The following is a 14259-nucleotide window of genomic DNA, read 5'->3' on the forward strand; positions in this document are numbered from 1 at the left end:
CTATCCGACCGGATGGCCATCTTGTTTTTTGATTACGGGGGATCTAAGGCCTCCTCATCGAATTCAGGTAGCAACTTTCGCTTCAGGTAGCTCTTGGTGTGGCGATTACCACCGTATTTCGCTGCAGTGTTGAGTACTTCACTCCATCTGATTCTGAGTGTGTCTTGTGCAGCCCTGAGCCTTTGCTTCTGCTTTTTCAGACTCCTCGCAGTGGCAACAAGCCTTTGATGGGTATTCTGTTGCTCCAGGTGCCCGTCTGGTGTGATGTCATCCGAACTGTTATCTTCGACGGAGTCGGGTTGTTCGGTTTGATTCTTCGTGTTGCCGTGGTCGGACGATGGTTCACTGCCGTGTTTGTCGTCCGCTGGCTCACCTTGCTCTATCGCTGGGTCTATATGATCGCTGTTTCTGCCGAGGCGGGATTTGGAGCGGCGCTTATGCCGCCGCTTTGACTGCTTCTTGAGGGAACAACCCCTTGATGCGTCCTTCCGTTCTTCGTCGTCGTTTTCTTTGGGTGTGTCCACCATGTATACATCATATGATGAAGTGGGCGTCCAATGCCCTGTGGGCAGTGGTTCCTGTTTGTCTCTTGCATCGTCGTCCATGCCGTCGATGTCTTCAGAGTCGAAGTCGAGCATGTCGATCAAATCGTCGACAGTGGCTACTAAGTGGGTGGTGGGTGGGCGGCGAATTTCTTCGTCATCCGCATCCCCATTCCGCCGGACATGTTTCGGACAGGGCTCTCCTGACAGAGAGAGAGAGAGAGCTTAATGAGTTCAGTATGTCGCCGAAGGGCGAGTGCTGAAAGATATCCGCGGAGGTGAACTCCATGATCGGCGCCCAGTTGGATTCGATAGGCACGGGCGCAGGCGGTTCGGAGTCCATGACCGGGGAAGAATCCGGCAGTTTGGCGTCATGGCTCTCGTGAAAGGTAAGGTCGATACTCGGCTCGATCGCCGATGAGAGTGCGGCCTCCGCGGCGGGGTCTATCCACCCGTCACTGGATGGCGCAATTGGCTCTGATTTAAGGGTCGGAGCGGTCGCCGGTGCGATCTCCCGAACACTGTCCGATGGTAGAGCTAAGTCGTGCTCATCGTGACCGTGCGGCGCACTCGACAAGGGCTCGAATCCGTCAAAGATCAAGTCTCCGTGGATGTCGGCTGTGTAGTTCAAGTTTCCAAATCTGACGTTATAGCCATGGGCGTAGCTCCTGATCTGCTCTAGATGGCCAAGCGAGTTGGCACGCAGTGCGGAGCCGCCGAATACAAAGCTCTGTCCGGGGAGAGAAGTCTCACTCTGGACTACATCGCTATCGATGATCGAAGGAGCCATCAAGCCTAATGACGACCACACAGAGGAACTCTCAATGAAAGCACCAATGTCGGTGTCAAAACCGGCGGATCTCGGGTAGGGGGTCCCGAACTGTGCGTCTAAGGCGGATGGTAACAGGAGGCAGGGGACATGATGTTTACCCAGGTTTGGGCCCTCTTGATGGAGGTAAAACCCTACGTCCTGCTTGATTATTCTTGATAATATGAGTAGTACAAGAGTTGATCTACCACGAGATCGGAGAGGCTAAACCCTAGAAGCTAGCCTATGGTATGATTGTATGTTGTCCTACGGACTAAAACCCTCCGGTTTATATAGACACCGGAGAAGGCTAGAGTTACACAAGGTCGGTTACAAAGGAGGAGATATGCATATCCGTATTGCCTAGCTTGCCTTCCACTCCAAGTAGAGTCCCATCCGGACACAAGACGAAGTCTTCAATCTCGTATCTCCATAGTCCAACAGTCCGGCCAAAGGATATAGTCCGACTGTCCGGAGACCCCCTAATCCAGGACTCCCTCAATGAGCAACACCGGAATGCCATTGGTGTTAGAGAACTTATGTAACTAGATTATTGACTCTAGTGCAAGTGGGAGACTGTTGGAAATATGCCTTTGAGACAATAATGACTGTATTATTATATTTTCATGTTCATTATTAATGTTTCTATGCTAGAAGAGTATTGGTTCGTGAATATGAGATTCAAAGGATAACCCAAATACATGTGTGGAAATATAAACACCAAGTATTCCCTAGTCTAGCTGCTAAGACTATCTCATGTATTGATTAATCATCTTGTTTTCCTGATCATGAGCATTGTTAGGAGTAACAAGGATGTTGTCAATAATGAGAATACATTATTTCCAACTTATGAATTACTGCGAAATGTTATCGTTGTTATGTTATCAGTACGTCATATTACTTGTTCACGTTTGCATGCATTGTCCCTTAGACCATGTGAATATTGCATCTCAACATGCCGGATGGATAATTTGGGGTTCACCACATGTCACTCCGTAAATGGTTGTGAATATAGGTGACTTATGGGTATTCCGGAAATGTATGTCTCGATAGCAATAGTTCAAGACTGGGATTTGCTCCTCTCATGATAGAGATACTCTCTGGGCCCACTCGGTGTTACGGTATCATTATCGTCTGGCCAAACACTTGTGATGGAGATCACGGGATACCGAAACAAAGACATGAGTAAAGAGAACGATACCGGTAACGAGGATAACGGGTATAGTGATCAAGGAGTTGAATCACAAGGATACATAATTATCTCACCTCAGGTTTCATAAACATAACGCAAAGCAAAGGGAATGGTATTCGTAAACAAAGGTTCGCTCGAGAACTTCGTGAATATGTGGGAGTTAATAAGAGTGTCCAGATCCCGCTGTTAACTATTGACCGGAAGGGGTTCCGGGTCAAGTTTGCTTATTTCCGAAACTGTAGGGTCACACACTTAACGGCTTAGTCCTGATTACCGGAGAAATCAGAAATGAGTTAAAAGAGCATCGAAACAGGTCCGGTTAGTTCCAAAAGTGTTTCGGATGGTTTCAAAATAGTTCTTGGTATTCCGGGAAGGTATAACATGATTTCGGAAAGTCCAGATCTATATATGGAAAGTTATTGGGGTCAGCGGAATGGGATTCGGAGACATCCAGAAAATCGGGATTTTATTTGTGGGAGAAAGTTGTGAGAGACCATCATGGGATGACGACCCCTAATGGGACCACGGGGGCCCACAAGGGGCACCACAAGGACATGGCATGCCCTAGGACGAATCCTACTAGGAGGGAAACCTTCCCTTCTCCACCAAGAGAGGGAATTAAGAAGTCGGGGGTTTATTATGCACAACCCAAAGAATTTCCCTCTAACTAGCTCCATCAAGACAATGGTCAGCCGCATTCCTTTCCCGAGCACACTGCACAATCGTTGCCCTACCGAAAGAACTCACCATCTTTCAACATCGTCCATGACAACTGATGCAGATGCTCTGTAATCTGACGGGTCAAGAATAGCTTGGACTATCTCCATAGAATCGGACTCCACCACCACTGACAGAATGCCTAGCTCGTCAGCGAGACGCAAACCATCGAGTAGTACATATGCCTCCATAGAAGATGCATCCTTTGCATGTTGTTTATATGAACAACGTCCTGCAATGAAGGCTCCTAAACTATCTCGTAATGCAGTTGTTGCTCCCACACCATCATCAACATGATACCTTGCATCCATATTCAGCTTTAGAACACCTGCAGGTGGCCTTTCCCATCTTAACTTCCTCATAGGCACCTTGATTTTTGGTAGAAAAAGCATTTGCAACGACTCCTCATATGCTCATGGTTGTTTGTATCGGATATCCATACTTCTTATCATGGCTGGTTTTCCGACGATTCCATCATAGATACCATGTAGCTACCATAAACAACTCAACTCTATTTGTGATCGGAATCTGTGCCTCGCCTGCAAGGTTTGAACATAACAACTTCTCTAGTATGATCAAACCAGCACGCTCATGAGCTGCAGCCTCATCGATCGTGGGCCCGAACCCTAGTTACTCCCACACCTCCCTTGCCATTTCACAGGTAAATAACATATGGCGGAGGTCCTCAAGAATAGTTTTGCACACTGGACAGATTACAGGGGCTTCATATGATGGCCAGTTAGCGTACAGTAGCACGGAACTATCCCATGTAAAACCCTTCCAATTAAAAACGTGATCTTTATGTGGTAATGTTCTGCCCCAAAATTCTTTCCAAATTGGGTGAGTATCAACCCTCCCCTCGCCTAAGTTCAAACAAGCTTTCGTTCTATGTTCAGTCTTCCTTGTGCTATGGAATGCAGAATGAACAATAAAGTAACCTGACTTCAAAAAATGCCATGAGATGAAGTCAGTTTGTCCATGAGACGATAACAGAAATTGTAAGATCCTTTCCACATCAAACGGCAAAAAAATATATTCACACCAACTGCTCGTCCCAATTCCGTGATATTAGATCAACGAGGTCTTGAACTTTCTGCAGAAAACATTGCCCCCTAGGGGTCATTACCTCACGGTCTTCTTGGGATCCACTGATCCGCCAAAATATCAATTGAAGCACAAACCCCTGGTCCTCAAGTCGCCCCTTGTTTCAAAGTTTGCATACCTTCCATGATACTCTGCCATGTGTACGACAAACTTTTCTTCAAAGTAGCATTCATCAAGTCCCCATCCGGGCAATATTTGGCACGCAAAATCTAAGCACATAATCAATTTGCGTTTGATAAGTCTCTAGCATTTTTTTTGCCAGCATGGCTTTATTGAAAACAATGTAGATCACGAAATCCCATACCTCCATCATTCTTAGGAATGCACATCTTCCACCACCCTTTCTAGTTAATCTTCCTTTTATCATGCATGTCACCCCACCATTATCTAGCAATGGCATCACAAATAGCATTACAAATATTCTTTGAGATATTGAAAACCGACATGGAATAAACAACGATAGCCTGTGCCACCGCATTCAGGAGCATTTCTTTCCTGGTGATCAACAACATTTTTTAGATCCACCCATTGATGAGCGCACAAACTCCATCAACCAGGTGTTGGATGCAGTCACTACGGTCAATTCCAACCTTTGATGGTAGGCCAAAATATTTATCCGAGATAGCCTCTGAAACAATATTAAGTTGTATACAAATATCCGCTCGCGTGTCGGGACTGAAAACACATGGAATTTTGCACCACTTACCAGCTGTCCTAAGCTAGCGCAGTACATATCTAGAGCATTTATGAGTGATGTGGCACTCAACGTATCCGCCCTTATCAAGATCAAGGAGTCATTAGAAAATAACACGGGAAACTGATGATTCCCTACGGAACACCATAATATCTTGGATACCACCGACCAACCCTTCATGCGCTAGTAGATTGGATAAACCTTCAACACAAAGCTAATCAGAGGCCTCGTATACTTTGAGGCATGATTTTTTCAATGGCCATGAGAAAATCTCTACAAAAGGTAATAGTAAATTAGAAGCTAGATTTATTGAAGAAAAGGTCAGGAAAGTTGTGCTTGACACCTATTCAGATGTAGCTCCTCATCCTGATGGGTTACATTTTATGTTGTTCCAAACTTTTTGGGACACTTTTAAAAGTGATCTGATGGCTATGTTTGAATCATGGTATGATCATGATCTGGACATTTTAGGCTAAATTTGGCCAGGATTACTTTAAGTCCTAAAGAGAATGATGCTAAAGAAACAAGGAGATTTAGACCTATTGGCCTTCTTAATTTCTATTTTAAGATTTTTACTAAATTCCTGACTAACATGCTTGTTTTTTGATTGGTAGATTGATCTCTAAAAACCAAACTTCCCTTATAAGAGGTAGATGCATATTAGAGAGTGTGGTTACTGCCCATGAGGTGACTCACACTACTCATTCTTTAGGGAAGAAAGGGGTGATTTTGAGAATTGATTATGAAAAGGCCTATGATAGGGTCAACCTAGATTATTTTTATGATGTGCTTGAGCTGAGAGTCTTTGGTATGAAATGGATTAAATAGATTAAGAGTGTCACTCAACATCGATTCATTGGGGGTTAAGATCAATGGAGAGGAAAGTGATTTTTTTTCATTACCAGTGGTTGTCTGAGATAGGGGGTCCTTTTCCCCCCTTTTCTCTTTAATCTAGTTGTTGATGTTTTTGCTAAGATGATTGTTAAAGGTTCTTAGGCTGGATTAATTAGAGGACTATGTCCTAATTTCTCTCCTTGGGGGATAACATCTCTACAATATGTACTCCCTTCGGTCCTTTTTAGTATGCATATAAGATTTTTTTTTCAAAGTCAAAGTGTCTCTACTTTAACCAAAGATATAAAAAAGAGTAACAATATTCCCAATGCCAAATCAATACTGTTAGATTCACTATGAAATGTAGTTTCATTATATATATATATTGATATTTTTAAATATAAATTTGGTCAAACTTGACAAAAATCTAATACGTAGAGTAAAAACGACAGGATGGAGTAGATGATACTCTGATGTTTGTAGATAATGATCCTAGAGCTACAATTAATCTCAAATGGGTTTTGACCTGTTTTGAGTTAGTATCAGGTATGTCTATTAACTAACACAAAAGTGAGTTGGTTCCCATTAATTTGGAAGACTCTGAGATTCAATCCTTTTTAGATATATTAAAATGTGTGAAAGGAAAATTTCCAGTTAAGTACTTGGGGATTCCTTTACACTTTGATAAACTTAGGAGAGAGGACCTACAACCTCTGATTGATGCCCTCCTGGCCAGAATGGCTGGGTGGAGAGGTAAATTGCTTTCACTTTTAGGAAGGGTTGCACTCTAGTTAAGACTTGCTTAGCTAGCATTCCCATCTACATTTAGTCTTTTTTTAAGTTCCGCAAGTGGGCTGTCTCCTTAATTAATTCCCAACTAGCTATCTGTCTTTGGAGTGATAGTGAAGGAGGCCATAAAATTCATTTATCTAATTGGCAATCTGTGTGTATGAAGGAGTATGGTGGTGTGGGGATTCCTAACCTACATAATTTAAATTTGTGTCTGATAGGATCTTGGGTCAAAAGATACATTTTTAGTGAGGGGTCCCTATGGAGAAAAGTTATAGATGCTAAGTATAATACTAGAAAACCAAATGTGTTTTGTTGTCATGATCCACATCCATCTTAGTTCTGGAAAGGTGTGATGTGGGCCATGAAGGCTGCAAAGTTTGGATATAAGTGGTTAGTAGGGGATGGTAAGTCTATTTTATTCTGGGAAGACATTCAGTTTGGTAATTAACCCGCAAGTATAGGGGATCGCAACAGTTTTTGAGGGTAGAGTATTCAACCCAAATTTATTGTCGACACAAGGGGAGCCAAAGAATATTCACAAGTATTAGCACTTGAGTTGTCAATTCAACCACACCTAAAAGACTTAATATCTGCAACAAAGTATTTAGTAGCAAAGCAGTATGATAGTAACAGTAACAGTGGCAATAATAATTGTAATAGTTTTGTAGTGATTGTAACAGCAGCAGCAGCAGCAAAAGTAACTTAGCAAAGATCAATATGTGAAAAGCTCTTATGAATTGGATCAGTGATGATAATTGTGCCGGATGATATTCATCATGTAGCAGTTATAACCTACAGCGACGCGGTACTAGCTCCAATTCATCAATGTAATGTAGGCATGTATTCCGTATAGTCACACGTGTTATGGAAAAGAACTTGCATGACATCTTTTATCTTACCCTCTTGTGGCAGCGGGATCCTAATGGAACTAAGGGATATTAAGGCCTCCTTTTAATAGAGAACCAGAACAAAGCATTAACACTTAGTGAACACATGAACTCCTCAAACTACGGTAATCACCGGAAATAATCTCAATTATTGTCACCTTGGGGTATGTGGATCATAACACGTAATAGGCGCGTATAACTTGCATGATTGGATCAAGAACACAAATATATTCATGAAAACATAAAGGGTTTAGATCTGAATTCATGGCACTCGGGCCCTAGTGACAAGCATTAAGCATAGCAAATCCATAACAACATCAATCTCAGAACATAGTGGATACTAGGCATCAAGCCCTAACAAAACTAACTCGATTACATGATAAATCTCATCCAACCCATCACCATCCAGCGAGCCTATGAAGGAATTACTCACTCCTAGCGGTGAGCATCATGAAATTGGTGGTGGAGGAAGGTTGATGATGTCGATGGCGACGGATTCCACTCTCCGGATCCCCGAACGGATTCCAGATCAGCCCTCCCGATGAAGATCGGGAGGTGGCAACGGCTCCGTATCATAAAACGCGATGAGTCCTTCTCTCTGATTTTTTTTCTTGATGAATAGGTACTTATGGAGTTGGAGTTAGGGTTGCCGGAGGTCGAAGGGCCCACAAGCTCGTACGACGCGCCCTGGGGGGGCGCCCCCTAAGCTTGTGGCTCCTGGGTGGCCCCCTCTGGTATTTTCTTCCGCTAATATTTTTTATATATTCCACAAAAAATCTCCATAAATTTCCAGGTCAATTCAAGAACTTTGATTTCTGCACAAAAACAACACCATGGCAATTCTAGTGAAAACAGCGTCAGTCTGGGTTAGTTTCATTCAAATCATGCAAATTAGAGTTCAAAATAAGAGCAAAAGTGTTTGGAAAAGTAGATACGACGGAGACGTATCAGTAATTCTCCTTTAGATACCCAGATTTGGGATTTATATTGCATAGTATGAGAAGAATGAAACCATTGCAGAAACTTGGGATGGGCTAAACCTCAAAGTTTCTTTTAGGAGGAACTTTGATGAAGAGCTTACGTTGCAATGGTTTGAATTAGAGGGCATTGCCAGATTTTTTTTTCTGAACAGGGAGATAACCTGATCTGGCAATGTGAATCTAATGGTATCTACTCTACAAAATCCCTATATGGTATTGTTAATTTAGGGGTGTGCAGCCTATTAACCTCCAGGCAGTATGGGAAATAAAAATTCCTCCTGCAATACATGGTTTTTATGTCCGTTCTCTCAAACTAAGATAATGACTTGTGATAACTTGAGGAAGAGAGGCATTCCCAAACAATTAGAATGTATACATTGTACTGAGATTGAATCTATACACCACCTGATTTTTGATTGTGTGGTAGCTAGACTTATCTAGAGAGAAGTTGAGATAATTTTTTATAAGAATTTCGAGTCTTTCCTTGAGCTGGTTGTGTAACAAGAGATTCCTACATCTAAACATAGTTGCCTCTGTTGTCCTGTGGAGACAATGGAATACTAGGAACTATCTTGTGTTTAATACAGCTAAATGGATTTCTGTCAAGCAGGTGTAGCAGAAAATAATCCAGTACATGGGGGAATGGGCAAAGCCTCAGAAGGAACTGCTAGGCGTCCAGATGGCACAATTCAGAGACCACTTACTGGTGAAGCTAAGGTCATCTCAGGAGCTGGAACCAGACTGATATGTCAGGAAACACAGTGTCATCTATCTTGGGCAAAAACGATTCAAGGTGTTGCGCATGGGGGCCGAGCCATATTGGAGGAGTTGAAGATCAACCCAAAGATAGCAGATGAGATCCATGTGATCTTTGCGCCCATGACCTGATGATGTTTGAGCCTTGAGCTTTTTGGCTTTGTTTCTCTGTTTTGGACCTGTAATTTTGGCAAACCACGAAGATTGTGTGATGGTGGCTGCCCTTTTTTTTGTGTCCTTTGTGACACTCAGAGCCTGGTGTGCAGTCCAGATTTTTGTGTGTGTTTTGGTTTCATTTCTATGAAATGGAGCTGGGGGAGCTCCCCTTTTGATCGAAAAAACTTTCAACACAAATTAAAAATAAGTAAGGGACAGAGGATCCCCCTGTATGAGCCCCATTGCAGGGGTAAAAAAACTCCGTTTCATCTTAATGAAACCAAACTTTGTAATTAACAGAAATAACACAAGCCATGATCATTTGCACCCACGTGCTGTCAAAGCCCAACTTAATCATTATATCACCGAGAAAATTTCATTCCACACCATCATATGCTTTGTGCATATCTAACTTCACGACACACAAGCCACTGTTCCCTTGCCTCTTTTTCATGATCGTGTGTAAACACTCCTAGGCCATTAACACATTAACAGTAATGAGTCTTCTAGGCACAAAAGCACTGTGGGTCAAAGAGATAATACGTTGTACTAACATTTTCACCCAGCATTTATAGTTTCTTAATCGAAGGAGACACAAGCATATAAAAATATAGTTGTTGTAACTGACACATGAGAAGACGGCGCACGATACATCAAAACGAACTGTGATACTAAATCGAACGGTCCCTGATTATGACACGCACATCACACACTAATTAACTGACTAACAAATTACGTAACCTACTTAGGCTTGCTCAGATAAAGCAGGCCAGGACCAATGTCACAGTTTGTGCCATGGCGCGAGCGAGGGACGCCACGAATGGCCCGCCCGCGGCGGATGAATACTCCATCGACGGGGCCGGACCTGGCGCCGGAGAGAACGGCGATGACGACGGCGGTCGTGAAGACGACGGTGCCGTGGGGGCCTGTGCCGGCGATGATTCTGATGCCGGCGCCGGCGGGGAGGCAGCGCGGACGTTAATTACCAGCCTCTCGCCGGCGTTGCAGTGTCCGAGGTCGGCGCTGGCGAAGTAGGCGAAGCCTGGCGCGTCGAGGAGGAAGAGCGTGCTGCCGTCCCTCGGCACGGCGCCGGTGCCGATGCCCGCCGTCTCGTTGCAGTGATAGTATCCGGCCTTGCTCACCTTGATCACCGAGTCGTTCTTGTACACGAACTCTGCGTGTCCATTTGCATTCACAACAGAAGGATTAAGTTGATTTGGTCTCCATCTGGCAAATCAATGGATCAAACGCTCGCGTGCACCTAATCAACTGCTACTTACCGATAGAGTCCTCGACGAAGAAGGTTATGGGGGCCGCCCACTTGACGTAGAACATCTCCTTGTCCTGCGGCGGGGGCACGCGCCACCCTTCAGGGCCGCCGACCCTGTACCGCTTCCCCAGCGGCACCGCGGACGCTGTCGGGCAGAGGACGACGAGCACGACGGCGAGCGCCGAGAGACGGATCACCAGAGACGCCGCCGCCGCCGCCATATCGATCGTATATCAACTGATGATCTCCGAAGAAGAGGAAGTGGTGTGTGTGTGTACTGTGTCCTACCGGTGTGTGTGTGTACTGATAGGATGACTGGAAATTTATAGGGGTACTACGTTGATCGAGTAGTGCCGATCGATCAAGAAGTGGTAAAACTGATAGGGTCGATCGAGGAGGGAGCGTGCATGCCTGGCGAACTCAACCGATTGCCCATTGGCGGTTAGGTCAACTCAGCGTTGCTCGCGCGCGGACGCGGAGGTGGAGAACGTGGCGTTGGACTCTCACCAGGCAGTTACTGCATCTGCATGCATCCATAGGCTTCTGACCGACGGCGGCATTACGGACAGTCGTACAGACCAAGAATTGAATGGCCGCACCGCCAACGTTTTTGGAGAATCTTTCTTGCAGTCCAGGTGTTCAGGTCGATACTGATATTTCTTTCGCAAATAATAAAAATACTTTTTTTGCGGGTAAAAAATATACTGATATTTGAATATTTGATGTTGCATCGTGCTAACCATCGGCGGTGGTGGCTTGATACTTGATATTATCATGATGATGTTGATATCTTTTCCATGATTTTTGTGTGTCCTCTGTGTTTTCTTTTATGATAGTAGTGAAGTGGTCCGCACAACAAAATTTGATGGTTACGCCACCCCGGGTGACACCGCAGCTGCTTCCCGGCCTCGGCCTCACGCCCGTCGGTGATGTTTCCATTTGCGCCCTCTGGGCGGATTGTGTCCTCGTCGGCCTCTTCTCCGCTGGGGCTACATGCCTATGGTGGACTCGGAGTTGATCAGACCAGGAATGACACCATGGGAAATCTTGCATCTACACGGTGGAAGAAGTTCGGAAGGAGCATGAACATTAACCCCTCCTCCCAAGGAACGGGAGGCCTCGGCTTCAGCGAGCATACTTAAGGGGGCTATGGTTGTCGAGTAAGAACACCTTAAACCCCGAGATTCCCCCTGTTTGAGTCAAGACCCGTAGTGATCATGAACCCTGCACTGCCATTTGTTAGCACGCTGGATGCAAGTAAGAAGAACACGTGTGTGAGTGGGGCGAAAAACGGGCTCCCCTTGTGGATGCTACCCGCCCGAAGCCTTCTGATGGGGATAACTAGGCGTCGTAATAACTAGGCCCTTACGACGATGAACCCTGATGCCCTCGCGGTCATCCTTGCAGCCCAGAGAGAAGATGTGGTGCAGACCGCTGGCCACGGTGGGGTCCGGGAGACAACACGCCAGAGGTTAATGAACCGGAAAATTCCATGGAAGGAGAGGATCAGGAGGAGGAGGTGCTCGCTGAGGATGATATGGAGGAAGCCCGAGTTATCCCATAGTAGGAGCACTCGTGGACGATTACCATGCTGGTTTACTCCCTATAATTCCCAACCCCTCATACATTGTTTGATGATTGGGAGGATGCTTGGAAGCTCCATGAGGATATGAAATATACTTTCCTGGAGGAAGCAAGTACTTTTGTTCACTTCTATTGTGAGGCAGATATGACGAGGACCTTGCGAGGAGGGTCGTGGCAATCCAGGCATGACCCATTGATCATTGAAGTGTATGATGGGATGAATACGGTCTCTGACTACAGGTGGGCTTGCTTAGAATTTGGCTGCAAATCTTAGAAGTGCCCATGAATTGGAGCACAAACAATGTGGTGTGTGCCCTATGCAAGAATCTAGGGACCGTGCTCCAGGTGGAACTCAAGGAGGCGTACAGTATGGGGATTTTTCTTAGGGCCTAGCCTATGGAACTCCTGGTAGTACCAGCACATTCGTAGAAGGGGGCAAGGCGTCTAGGCAGCCGGATGGCAACGTAGCTTCAAAAAATAACAAGAGGGAGGCTGCTTCCCGACAGCGTGGTAACACGGCCGTAGCCGAGTATCTTGCCGATAAGATGCAGAGTATGACCGTGTCTAGGGACGGGGTTGCGTAGGGGCAAGGGATGGTATTGACATGGAGGGTCCGAGGAGCTCCTACATGATCCCACCAATGCACAATATTTTGGCTAATGCATGAGAGGAGGATGCAGACATGTCGGGCGGAACTCAACTCTTAGCAAGCGTGGCGCATACGACCAACATATGTCCTGCTCCTGGGGGGGTGATCAGGGTGCTACTCTGATTGTGCACTCTAATGCTACTAACATGGTGGAGCCAGTCTATGCAGGTGCTCCATAAAAACAGAGAGAAAAATGCATCGGCAAGGGGAGAGCAGGAAAAAGGGATGGTGGGTGGTGGAAAGATCGCATCAGAAGGCGAGGTCAAGATCACTCCAACAGGAAATCGACCTAGTGGCCCCAAGTAACACGATGGGGCCATAGGTGGTGCCTCATAGGAGCAACTGATATTTAGAGGGGGAGGAAGAGCCCTAGGATGACCCATGATCTTTATATCTTAGCGCAAGCGAACTCCCCCAACATTGTATTTATTTGTGAGACTAGGCAATCTAAAGATATGATGAAAAATATATCGATCTCCTTTAGGTTAGAGTGGATTTGAAGCAATATGTAGTGTTTGTCGAAGTGGAGTTTCAACACTCTTTTGGAATGAATTCTTGAGTCTTAATGTAAAATCTATGACCGATAGATATATTGACGTATATGTGTGTGTGTGTGTGTGTGTGTCTGCTGATGATCCCCCTTGGAGGCTCATGTGTTTGTATGACAAGCCTTGCACAGACGACCGTCATCTCATCTGATCCCTACTGAGTGATCTACAGCACCTTGCAAACATGTCATGGGTTGTGACCAAAGCTTACAGTGAAGCTATCTAGGGCTTCAAGCACTTCTCCTAGTCCCACGATCAACTGGTCAGATGGTTGCTTTTCATGACATTCTTGAGTTTGTGTGATCTTTGTTTTTCAAAGCTACTTATACTTATGATAACAGTCATGCCAAGAGTGCAAATATAAAAGTCTAGTTGGACTAGGTGGTGACCAACAATCAAAAGTGAGGCTTTGTTGAGGCGTCCGTCAAACGTCTAGATGCACCTAGCTTAGACCATGCCCCATTCTCCTCAAGTCACCAACATAGAAGCGTAGAAGACCAGGAATGTTGGGCGAGGTGAACAATACAACGTCAGTCCTAGGGTTTGGTCATGGAACCCGAAAGGGAAGGTAAATGGACAAAAAAGGCTAATGTGGTGCCTGAGAATCCATACACATAGCGATGGGAAAGTCTATGCTATGAGGTACTCACAACCCACATGCAGTTTGAAGAGGGAAACCGCCTATGCTGGTGAGAAATTAGAGGTGATTTTATAGTACCAACCGCCTCCAATCTTTCTTGCTGATG

General features: G+C 45.1%; 1 protein-coding gene across 1 annotated transcript; it reads right to left on the reverse strand.

Annotated features, from left to right (window-relative positions):
- Positions 1–10041: 10041 nt before the first annotated feature.
- On the reverse strand, positions 10042–10953 carry LOC125547157 (early nodulin-like protein 2). Its single transcript, XM_048711148.1, has 3 exons — positions 10743–10953; positions 10449–10636; positions 10042–10149 (listed from the first exon to the last, which is right to left on the reverse strand). Exons 1-3 carry the CDS (start codon positions 10951–10953, stop codon positions 10042–10044), a joined length of 507 nt encoding a protein of 168 aa, XP_048567105.1.
- Positions 10954–14259: the final 3306 nt, after the last annotated feature.

Source organism: Triticum urartu, chromosome 3 (genome assembly GCF_003073215.2).
Source record: "Triticum urartu cultivar G1812 chromosome 3, Tu2.1, whole genome shotgun sequence".
Taxonomy (NCBI): Eukaryota; Viridiplantae; Streptophyta; class Magnoliopsida; order Poales; family Poaceae; genus Triticum; species Triticum urartu.